General features: G+C 32.4%; 1 protein-coding gene across 1 annotated transcript; it reads left to right on the top strand.

Moving 5' to 3' along the window:
• The first annotated feature begins 1,239 nt into the window (after window positions 1-1,239).
• LOC140872237 (kinesin-like protein KIN-14J) lies at window positions 1,240-10,400 on the top strand. Its single transcript, XM_073275047.1, has 19 exons — window positions 1,240-1,536; window positions 2,722-2,876; window positions 3,409-3,506; window positions 3,662-3,745; window positions 3,876-3,953; window positions 4,033-4,125; window positions 4,216-4,245; window positions 5,586-5,927; window positions 6,316-6,397; window positions 6,522-6,617; window positions 6,690-6,869; window positions 6,983-7,089; window positions 7,174-7,352; window positions 7,497-7,661; window positions 7,745-7,998; window positions 8,173-8,336; window positions 8,949-9,511; window positions 9,742-9,839; window positions 10,075-10,400. Exons 2-19 carry the CDS (start codon window positions 2,762-2,764, stop codon window positions 10,131-10,133), a joined length of 2,787 nt encoding a protein of 928 aa, XP_073131148.1. The 5' UTR covers window positions 1,240-1,536; window positions 2,722-2,761; the 3' UTR covers window positions 10,134-10,400.
• Window positions 10,401-12,864: the final 2,464 nt, after the last annotated feature.

The raw sequence follows: 12,864 nt of genomic DNA, 5'->3' as shown, positions 1-12,864 counted from the left end.
AAACTAGCTAGTTGAAACAAATGTTAAAATAATCCGACCTTCAAAAAATAAACGAACTGCAATTGTCAAAACGAGATGTTTATTATATTGATTTATGGGGAAATCATCAGTGTTTCCATCACGAAGGTTTTATAACATTGTATTAGTGCCAAGAGAGTGTTTTTATTTAAAAATTTAAAACATCTTATAGTTTCAAATTCTGTAAAGAAAATTTAGTAATAATATTCTTTTAAGTATTTTTTAACATTATCTTGGGAGCTTATAAGCTGATATGTCTAATTTTAAGTTAAAATATTTAGATAAAATTAAATGATTGAATTTAAAGACGATTATGTGTTTGATATTATAATATCTTATATGAATTACACATAACATTAAATAATACAAAAAATGATTTTAACATATGATTGGTTGAATAATAATTATAAATACAATTACAATAATCAATAATAATAATATTATAACATAAATTAATATTTGAATAATAATATAATTATTATAATAATAATATCAGTATCATTATAATAAATATAGCAGTATATCTTAATTTTATTCATGTAATTATTATTATTACTATTACGATAATATAATAATTATAATTATAATTACTGACATATATACGCTACTATATAGGATAATTATAATATTATTGTTTAATTAAAATTCTGGCACCCTATACTGCATCTATTTGGTTGGAGAAGTAAAAAATTAACTTTTTTAAAAATATTTTCCTAAAAAAAATTATAGTATTTGATTATAAAAGTAATTAAAAACCACTTTAAAAATGCTTTATTTAAAAACTAGGATTTATATATTTTGGATTTTGTTTATATAATTATATTATATATATAAAAAATATTTTTCAATATCTATTCAAACGCCAAAACAGTTTTATTTTTAAATACAAAAAACTTTTAAGAACGAACTTATGAGACGGATTCATAAGTCATTTTAGTGAGACGAATCTCTTATCCGATCAAATCCGTATAAATTTATTAATTTGTATATCAAAAAAATTATTTTATATGATAAATGTGAATTGAGTTATCTCACGAATATAAACGTAAAAATGTATCATAATAGAGTTACTCATTATCAAAGTAAGTCAAAGCCACCATATTTAAGATTATATATATAATATATATAATATTAATATAAATCTAATTCATCGAAATAAGCTATAAATTTGAAATCCCAATTTCAATTTCAAATATCTAAAATCATATTACAAACAAGTTCATCTTCTTTATATTTTTTCCCATAAAAGCGCAAGAAAAAAGTACTGGGCGGGAATACCATTCCGTAGTGGGCCACACGATCGCTTTTCTACATTTCATATTATCAATTTTACTTTTTTGTTTTCATTCATCATCAACCATTGATGCCCAAATTCGCTTTACTTCTAGATCAAGAGATTCCCCAACATTCGGAATTGTTTTTTATTTTTTCTCCTATTTTCATCTGCTAACATGGGCAAAACCTCGGAGATTTAGGTTTAATTTCTTCAAAATGGATGATTTTTGATTTTTACCTGAGGTAATGTTGGCAATTTACGTGTCCATTTATGGGAGCAGGCTGCATTCACCCATTTGCTTGTTTCGGAGTCTGTAGCTAAATTTTCTGTTGTGTTTTTTCGAGATGGGTTCCTGTTTGGATGAAATTGTTGAGCTTTAAGACAATGTGGGGATTTTGGTAGTTTCAAGATTTATATTTTTTTTTGGGTTTTTCCAAACGAAAATTTTAAGACATTATGCTTTTGTTTGTTTGTTTTGGTGATTAATTATTAACTCAATCGTAGAAAATTATCGCGGCTCTAACTTGCACTCTAAATTTTCTTACAATTATAGTCATACGGGGTGATTTGATGTCTAATGAAGAAATGTACGAGTTATGTAGATTATGAGAATTTGGCTTCTGAATTAACAGATTAAATGCTTCTCCGTTTTTGGGATGCTCTGCCGAGAGCTAGTAGATAATTTCACTTTCAAGTACGTGAAAAGATTTTTCACTTTGGGGTTGGGCCTTTTGATTTGTGAGGCTATTAGGGAAATGAATACTTGTTCTGATTATGTAAACTGTGTTGAGTTTTAACTACTACGGAGAAGTGAGAACCAATTGGCTGCATCCTCAACTATAGTAATGTTTTGCTATAAAATTTTCTTCCATTCATGCGTTGAAAGTTGTGGCCTTTCCTTGCGCATTTGTCTGTAGTTTCATCCTTATTGGTGACATTGATTTTCAATCCTGTCCTAATTATCAGGCACTTATGCATCAATATCCCAACAACTGAGTTTTATTTGTTCTACTAGGCGATAGTAGATGATATAATGGAGGTTTAACTTTAAGCATAATGCACCATTAATATCAAATTGGTCCTCTTTATTTATTGTCATTTCCTTTTCGGAACCGTTATAACCTATCCAGTTTTTCTTGAATAGTTTTTTTTTAAATATTTCTTCAGCATCTCATAATATTCATAAGAGTGTCACATGAGTTCTGGATGATTCATGGGTACTTTGTTTCAGAGAGTCAAAAGCTCTGAAGCCATCGATCCCTGCCTACTGTTCCAAGTCACTCATAGAAACACAAATGCACACTCAACAAATGTATTTATTGTTAGATTTCTACCATTTCATTTTTCCAAATATTTTCAGGAATTGCCTTCTCGTTTTGTACATTTTGGTAATTGTTCACGACTGCCCTTTATATTCCAAGTTTCAGGTGCCCCTTGTGATCCTGACAACCATTTATCGAGTTTGTCATGGACCCACAGACACAAAGATGTGTGGGTGAAAATGGAGAGCGGGACGGTTTTCATGAAATCCGCAATGGCAATGTTTCTGAAAGAATTGAAGCTTTTAATGGCAGGGCTGAAGGTAGAGGACCATTTGATAGATTTTTCCTTTGAGTATTATGTTGAATGGTACTTAATTTTCGTTGATGTTCCACAAAGTTAGTGTTTTGTGATCTCCTGTAGAAATCAAAGTAGTTGATGTCAGAGTAGTGTTAATCTTCAAGTACACTCATGTTAGTGTCAATGCCTACTTTTTGTCTTCGTCAAAATCGATGAGTTCATGAGTAAATGCATCTGCATAAATGCAGAAATCGATGTTTGCTTGTTATTCTCCAAATTTTTTTAGCAACTTGTTTCATTAAACCCCCTTGCTCAAAACAAATAGCATCTATCTTGATCTTGGAGTGACCGTGAAGGAATATAACACGACGAGAAAGATATGTGGCTCTGTGTTTTACTGTATGTTCAGTTGTTCACACAAAAATGGTTCTCTTCTTGTTATTATTTAGCTCATTCCAATAACCTAGGTTTTCTCAATCCAAATGTGTCCTTCCTTGGTGACAGTTTACTCTTTTTTTGAACCTAATGTTTGTATAAAGCACTTCATCTTGTAGGGAATAGTTTTGCCGATGACTCCCAACCTAAGCGTGGGCATTCTGGGGAGGTCCCAGTCTCTAAGATTTCAGAGCTGATGAAATTGGGTAGTTTAGAGGTGAAATGAACCCTCCCCTGCAAAACTTATTTATTATTTTCTAAAAATAGAGACAGGTTCACTTTTATCTTTAATACTTCTACATCTTCACTTTTATCTATAATACACTACATTTTCACATGATTATGAAACTTCTAGTCACTCTGAATACGCAGAGCGCCTCTACGCACTCACTTTTTATCGTTGTGAATAGTATTTTGGATGAAAGCATTGAGAGAAAGAATGAAGATATCCCTCAGGTATGGTGGGTAAAGAGCACTTGGAAAATATCATGTAGTTATCTATTCAACTAATCAATTCAAAATTTATTTTCTTCTGAGCTGACTAATTTTTCTGCATTTGATGGTATCTTGTGGTGTGTTTAAATAGCGTGTTGCATCCATGTTAAAATTAGTGGTGCAAGAAATTGAGCAGCGGGTTTCAAAACAAACAGAAAATATGAAGAAGGTAATACATTATCTGCAGTTGAAGAACATTTTTATTTCTTCGAGTGGCTTTGTAATTATGCACCGTCTTGTCACTGCAGCAAGGCAGTGTGTACAAGTCACGTGAAGACAGGTATCAAGTGAAAATCAGAGCATTAGAAACCCTTGCAACTGGAACCACAGAAGAAAATGAGGTATTAAAATGTTGGTTCAATTGTTTGACAATGGATGATGTGTTCTTTTCCTGTTCTTTATTTTATCTCATAGAATTCTAAATTCTGCAGATTGTCATGAACCAGCTTCAAGAAATGAAGGTGCATGTGTTGATTGACGAATCACAATATCCCATGTTTCCATTGCAAATTTTTTTATTTTCCCTGTATCTATTGTCTTTTCCAACTATTGATGCTATATCTTAAATTGTTGAAAAATTCAAATGATAGGATTAGTTTTCAATACACAGATTTATAGAGCTAGTTACTGCTATGTATTTGGTTTTATTGTAGAATATGATTTGTATTTAATTTTAGGATTTATATTTATATCAATAGTTAATTCTTTTGTTTGTCCTAAAGTTTAAGGAAGGTGGAAGGTTGGAAAGATACAAAGTTAAGCTGTAGTGATGGGAGACTCAAACCTTTGGTATATATTATGAAGATACATTTGTCCTGGTTGCAAAAATGAATACCATTCAAATTTTAATATCTTTGATAGCGAACTTTGGATGGTCTATGCAATATATATGAATTAAGAATGTCTCTTTACATGATGACTTAGAGGAAAAAGCATACATAGATCCTCCTCCCGGGTTCATTGGCTCTCTTATTACGAACCAGGTGTGGCGACTGAAGGAAGCAATATATGTCTTAAAACAATCACTAGTGCAACATGATGAAACAAAACACATTGTGGTGGAAAGACATTTCATAAAGGAGAAACTTAATAATGGACTAATGATCTAATATGTACTCTGTATATTCCCACTGTGACCAATTTGCTAACATCCTCAATAGGGGCTCTCTCATCCTACATGCAGGAATATTTTAAATAAGTTGAGATTGGCATATCTTTACCAACTAGCTTGAGGGGGAGTGTTGAAAAATCCAAATGACAAGATTAAGTTTCATTGGACAGCTGCATGGAGCTAAACACTGTCGATTACTTGGCTTTATGTTTAGAGTTATGATCTGTATATTATCTTAGGATCTTATTTATTTTCATAGTTAATTATTTTTATCTTTCCTAGAATAGATTCCAAGGTTATATGTTATTCCTCTTAATTTAAATGTAGAATACAGCATTGGCAGTAAATTTATTTTTATATAGAGAACTAATCTATCATAACACCAGGATGGTTGCCTCCATATAATAATTCTTTTCTGGTATGTTATCTATTTGATATATAAGGGCCTGATGCTTTGTCTGGAGGTTTATGAATTCCCCAGTCCTATATTGATCTAATGTATCAACCAGGAAGCTAATTCACATGCTTCGATATAAACTTATTATGGATGGAATTATACTAAAATTGTTGGAAGACAGCTTCTATATTTTCCCCCTAATTTGAATAATCTATGTTTTGCTTATTAGCCTTTTCTATAGAAAACTCTAGTTTCTTCTTCTCCTTTTTTTTTACAGTGTTTACATGTGGCAGATTGAGAAGACCAAAATTGAGGAGGCGAAGAAGCTTGAAGAACAAGATTTGATCAGATTGAGGAAAGAAAAGGACATCTGTGAGAGTCAAATATCGTCATTAATAGAGGAGTTGGAATTAGTCAAAAAGACCTATGAAGAAAATCGCCTGCAATTGGAAGCCAAATCAGACGAGACTAAAAATAAACTTCAAAATAAAATTTTGGAACTTGATGGTTTGCTGACAGATTCAAGGAAGAAAGTGAAAGAACTTTCAGATTTTTCCGAATCAAAATTCTTGCGATGGAAAACAAAAGAACATGAATATAGGCACTTCATAGATTCTCAATCTGTGTCCTTGCAGGTTTGTGGCAAATTAAGGCCAGTCTCTTTTTTCTTCTTTTTAGAAATGATTTCAACCACATATTTTTCTCAGGAACTTTCTTTTTTCCATCCACAGCACCATTTCATGTATCAAATTATTATTTTTGGGTACTTCAGTGACTCAATTTCTCCTTTTCACGTTTACCTTTTCATGAATCATTACCGGCAAGTCTATCAATCATCACAATATCAGATTGAATTTTAAAATAAATCGATAAAACACCACCTTTTTGCCAATTCAGTGTTTCAATTTCTTTAATATTCCTCAAAAGCTTAAACGAGAAGTGTAAATTCAACATTAACAACCTTAATACTTTATGCTATGTACAAGCACTCATCATTGTTGTTTTATCTCATGATGTAACCAGGAACTGCGGTTGGCATCTAAGTCCATCAAGCAAGAGGTTTTGAAGATCAACAAGGTCTATGCAAAAGAGATTCATAACTTTGGTGAGAAGTGCCTAAAGTTTTCCTTCTTTTGAACTTCTGAAATGGCTATTATCTTGGTACTTGTTTTCTTAAAAGCAAGTTGTTTCTCAATATTTCTTATATTAAGATTTTATTGTGTTTTTAGGTGTAAATCTTGAAGGCTTGATATATGCCGCGCAGAATTACCACAGTGTACTGGAGGAGAATAGGAAATTGTATAATGAAGTTCAAGATTTGAAAGGTAAGCATCTTAGCTTGTCAAAAAGTGTAGTACTCAACTGAATTGCTCATTCATTTTCCTTGATTTTGGTAGGAAATATAAGAGTTTATGCCCGTATAAGGCCATTCCTTCCTGGACAAAGTGACAAACAAACAACCATAGAATATATTGGTGAGAACGGAGAGTTGGTTGTTATGAATCCGGGAAAGCAAGGCAAAGACAACCATCGGCTTTTCAAATTTAACAAGGTGTTTGGTCCCACCGCTTCTCAAGGTTCTGATTGTACTAAATTTTAATGATTGCTTATAATGTTAAATCGTACTCAATACTATTTCGTTAATCTCTATTTTTTTTGTGTGGGTAATCATCTCTGTGTCCATCTACAGAGGAGGTATTTCTAGACACTCAACCTCTAATTAGGTCAGTTCTTGATGGGTATAATGTTTGCATCTTTGCCTATGGTCAAACTGGTTCTGGGAAAACTTATACGATGGTAAGTCCATAATTTGTTATCAAGGAAAAACATTTGTTTGCTATTTAGGTTCATTAATATCGTGAAATTGAAAAACGTATCCAGACTGGACCCAATGTTACATCAATTGTGGATTGGGGAGTCAACTATAGAGCTCTGAACGATCTCTTCAATATCTCAAGGAATAGACACGGATCTGTTGCATATGAAGTTGGTGTCCAAATGGTTGAAATATACAACGAACAAGTGCGCGACTTACTCAGCAGTGATGTTTCTCAAAAGAGATATCCTTTTCCATTTTTTCAGCTGATTTCATGTTTAATGAACCCATAAATGTTCCATCATTTTAGCTGCTGTTGTTAATACTTATCTTTTTGTGTTTTCATTCGTGCTACTTCTTAATTCATGGTTTTCTTTGACTTGCACACGCTTGGGATTTGGAATACCACCCAACCGAATGGGTTGGCTGTGCCTGATGCTAGCATGCACCAGGTTAAATCAACTTCTAATGTGTTAGAGTTGATGAATATTGGGTTGATGAATAGGGCTGTAGGTGCCACAGCGTTAAATGAACGAAGCAGTCGTTCCCACAGGTTGACATTATTATTATTTAGTCACTTTCCAACTCTACATTGTTTTGGATTGTATAGTTTTGATTGAATCTGTATTTAAACAGTATCCTCACTGTTCATGTTCGGGGAACGGATTTGGAAACAAATGCTGTTTTGCGTGGCTGTTTGCACTTAGTTGATCTCGCTGGCAGTGAGAGAGTGGACCGTTCTGAAGTTACCGGTGAGAGATTGAGAGAAGCACAACACATCAATAAGTCTTTGTCGGCTCTGGGAGACGTTATCTTCGCTCTAGCACAAAAAAGCCCTCATGTTCCCTATAGAAATAGTAAACTAACTCAAGTGCTTCAAAGCTCTATAGGTATTTTTATCAGTTTCCAGTTATTTCACATGAATAACTGTTCTTTTAATGTCTAAAACTTCTTGCCTTTTGTTTTTTCTGTTCTCTCCCATGTCATCGAAAGCTCTTTCATTTTGTTACTCTCTTCCTCTCATCTCATGTAACCTTGCCTCAAATTATTGTCGTTTTTTGCAGGTGGGCAAGCAAAGACACTCATGTTTGTGCAACTCAATCCTGATGTAGAATCGTACTCTGAAACTATAAGTACATTGAAGTTTGCTGAGAGGGTTTCTGGTGTTGAGTTGGGTGCGGCACGCAGTACCAAGGAGGGCAGGGGTATCAGAGAACTTATGGAACAGGTCTAGTCTTGTGCTTTAAATACCCATCATTTCCAAATCTTAAATCAAATTATTTGGTTTATCCAAAGATCAGTTGTACGATGAACAGGCATGATCAAATTTTGATGCGACTTTCACCTCTGAGCCTGTGACTGTCAGATAGCTTATTTGCTGTCGTATCTTTGAGTTGATGTTTTTGCTCGGTTCTTTTTCCTTTTTCTTTCATTCTGTATTGTCGTGCTTTTTGTCTAGATTCTAATTGCCGCGTGATGTTTTGATTCCAGACTTTTCACTTGATAGTTTTTTATGTATCATTCTGTTTAATAACTAAGCATCGTTAGTGAGCATGCCAAGTGAAATCATTAAACCATGAATCCATTATTAGCCTCATTATTTTTCCCATTCTTTGGTTTCAACTATTTTTGCACCTGTTTATGATGTATGCATCACTCCTTTAAGTGGCTTTGTTTAATTTTGTTTATCACTTTTTTGCTTGCTCTCCTTTTGTTGATACAAGACCTTTTCTAAATTATTTGTGTTTTCTCAGTGAGCTTAATTTAATATATGCAATTTTTTTACATATTAAATTAAACAGGGAGTTAAGAAGTTAATTAATTTGTATTTATCTTGTAGATAGCTTCTCTAAAGGATGATGTTGCAAAAAAAGATGAGGAAATAGGTTGTCTACGGTTGTTTAAAAATTCTGGAAATGGTGAAAGACACGGTATAAGTTCTCCGAGGTATGGATCTACCTCTCCAAGAAGACATTCTTTAGGGGCATCACGGCCCGGCCAAAAACTTTCGGGTAGGAAAAGCTCTAGTGAGAAAGGTGCTTCTGATTTGGACAATAGCTCTGAGTACAGTGATAAGCATTCTGAGGCCGGTTCTCAGCAGTCAATGGACGATTTCAGCCACCACAAAGAATTCTTTCGACAATCAAGACTTGCTGTTGTTGGTGCTGGTGAAAATTTCCATGAAGATATTGGCTCGAAACTCGATTTAGCAGATGCAGTCAAGAATCTGGATGAGGATATAGAACTCTTGGGATTTGGAGATGCAGATTCAGATGAAAGACTTAGTGATATATCTGATAGTGTTCTTTCTATGGCTACAGAAACTGATGGTTCTATAGGTAGTGCGGTCGAGTATACCCTTTTCCCAGAAACCGTAAAATCAACTGCAGAAACAACCGAAAAGTAAGCATTCTTCTATCCTTTGTACTCTCTAATCTGCCGAAAAGTCAAGAATGGATGCAAAATAGTTTCTTGGCACCAATAGTCTGCAATTTTAATCGTATATAGCTCTTAAGAGAACTTCGATTATACGATAAGAATTTAAAGCCTGCTCTGTGTATGCTATATTTGCCTACATTTATATCGTATTTCCAGCATGTAGTTCCACTTGGGTTTCATTATGTTTCTTGCAGGCCCAAGGTACCTGCCAAACTTCCAAGACCACCTCAAAAACAAACGCAAGCAGGATCTTCTCAGACATCTGCAAGCAAAAGCTCCTCCAAACCGTCAAGTATGTCCCCTTTTTCTTGTGATGTGTTAGTGGTCATGTAGAGTTAGCTTTGTTAAAGGTGACTAGATGCGGTTACGGGTGTTCTATTCTGATTTATAATAAACATTCTCAGTATAAACTTCACCCTGGATCATCCTGAATCTTTACCCTTGGAATGATAAATGATTGGTCGCATTTCCAACAATTCAACTTCGAAATTTGGCATTACAATATCTTCTCTTTCTGTGCTCCTCAGGTTCTAAAAGAGCAACCACCGGCTCATACGCGCAGAAATCTTCCAAGCGATGGGTGTAATTCACAACTTCCTAGCACGACAATGATCAAAACTTTCAAGACCATTGTAATGGTATATACTACGATGTTAATGCCATTAATTGATGTTTCTCAAGGCATGAGAATGTTGTATCAAAGAGGCTATTTACCAGCCTTCATTCGTAAGAGTACCTAATTTAGTTCCCAGTGGATTACATGAAAAACGGGGGTCGTGATCTTCTAATGTAGATTAGATCATGTAACGGTTGTAATATAGTTTTAGAGACCCAACACTGATTTTTAGTTTTACTTCTTTTTTTTTTTTTTTTTTAGAAAGGTTTTAATTTTAGTTTTAATTTTTTTAGTTTTAATTAATTTTTTTTTTGTGAATTTCATCATTCCTGTCCTTGATTAGTCTTGGACTCTTGGGTTCGTTTTGAATGATAGGGTTTATTTTAAGGGTTAATTGCAATCACTCCCTAAAACAATTTCTAACTTATTTATAAATCCCTACATAAATAAAACTTACTTTCAACTTTTTGGAGAGAAAAACTTTTGTTTATAAATACCAATTATATCCTTATCTCTTAAAATTCATAAAAAAAATAAAATTAAAAAAAATAAGAGAATGGATAATAATAAAAACAAAACTAATCCAAATAGTATATATATAAAAATTCAAATTAAAATCAAAGAACATAAACCATATCATATATATGTTTATGTTGATACAGGAGCAAGTATGTGTTTAGGAAGCAAATATATATTTCCAAATCATTATTGAAAGAAATATGATAAAGGATTAAAAGTTCGAATAGGAGATGGATCAATAATCATGCTTGATACAGTAGCAGAAAAATTAAAAATAGAAATTGAGGAAACAAAATTTGTAATACCCATTATATACCAATTAGAATCAGGAATGGACATTATAATAGGAAATAACTTTTTAAGAGAATATCTTCATTTTACACAATTTGAAAATCACATAACTTTAAACAAAGGATCATCAATGATTTATATTCCTAAAATACGAACAACATTTCGTGTAGAAAATGAAGGATTTACAAAGAATTTTCATAAACGAAATACAAATCCAATAGAACTAAAATTAGAAAATATTTTAACAATTAATCATGAAAAAAAAATCATGAAGAAATTTCATGATATTTGTTCTGAAAATTTTCAGGACAAAATTAAGAAAAGAAAACAATTCATTGCTTCAATAAAACTTAAAGACCCTAATATCACAATCCGTGAAGCACCAAGAAGATGCAACATGGATGATGTAAAAATATTCGAAAAAGAGGTTCAAAAATTACTAAAACTTAAGATAATAATCCCAAACAAGAGTCCACACTCTTCACCAGCCTTTTATGTCAGTAAGAAAGACACTGATAAGAAAAGAATGGTAATTGATTATCGAAAAATGAATAATACAACAATTATGGATGGATATTACATCCCAAACAAGAATGATTTACTATCTTATATAGGAGGAATGAAATATTTTTTCAGTTTAGATTGTAAATCAGGATTCTGGCAAATTCAGCTAGAACCACAAACACAATTACTTACATCATTCAGTTGTCCAAAAGGACAGTATCAATGGACTGTATTACCTTTCGGACTTAAACAAGCACCAGGTATCTTTCAAAGATATATGGATGAATCTTTTAAATCATATGTAGATTTTTGTTGTGTTTATATAGATGACATATTAATTTATTCAAAAACACTAGATCAACATTATAAAGACCTCATGACAGTATTAGATATTTGTCATAAAGATGGAATTATACTTTCTGAAAAAAAAGCACAATTGTTTAAAACAAAAATAAATTATTTAGGATTATAAATAGAAGATGGAAAACATTGTTTACAACAGCATATATTTAAGAAAATTCACGATTTTCCTAGTGAAATCAAGGATAAAGATCAATTAAGAAGATTTTTAGGATTATTAACTTATTCTGGAAATTACATTAAGAAACTTGCAGAAATCAGAAAACCTCTTCAGACAAAACTTAAACAAGACTATAAGTGGAAATGGTCTAAAGAAGATACTAATTATATTGACACTATTAAAAAGAAGATAATTAGTAATCTTCCCGAATTATATTTTTCTTCAAATAAAGACATAATAATAATTGAAACAGACGCCTCGGATGAATACTGAGGAGCATGTTTAAAAGCTTATACAGGAGAAAGAAATTTAGAAGAACTTACTAAAACAGCTACTAGGAATAATGAAGAATTATGTAATTATACACCAGAAACTTTTCAAGGTGCATAACTAAATTATCATTCAAATGAAAAAGAATTATTAGCTTTAATATATACAATTAGAAATTATGAGATTTATCTTATTTCTAAACCGTTTTTAGTAACAACGGATAATATGAATTTAACATATTTCAAGACAAGAAAAATATCAAGAAATGCAGGGAGAAATGCAGCAAGGTTAATTAGATGACAATTGGAATTGAACCATTATCAGTTCGAGATCCAGCATGTCAAAGGAACGGACAATTCATTACCCGACGCATTAACTAGAGAACTTCATCCAAATTATACTATCCGTAGTACCAGGATAACAAAAGAGATCCTAAGTGATCCAGAAAATGACTGTGAGTCATCCGAACATGCCTTAGAAAACATGAGAAATATAAATTGATGAAATGAGATTTATATTCAAAAACATGAATTATTTTATGACTTCAAGTCATCCGAACATGCCTTAAAAAGCATGGAGAATATAAATTGATGAAAT

Source organism: Henckelia pumila, unplaced genomic scaffold (genome assembly GCF_033568475.1).
Source record: "Henckelia pumila isolate YLH828 unplaced genomic scaffold, ASM3356847v2 CTG_461:::fragment_3, whole genome shotgun sequence".
NCBI classification, from domain to species: domain Eukaryota; kingdom Viridiplantae; phylum Streptophyta; class Magnoliopsida; order Lamiales; family Gesneriaceae; genus Henckelia; species Henckelia pumila.
The sequence above is the reverse complement of the archived record's forward strand: the minus strand, read 5'-3'. Positions and strand labels throughout refer to the sequence as shown.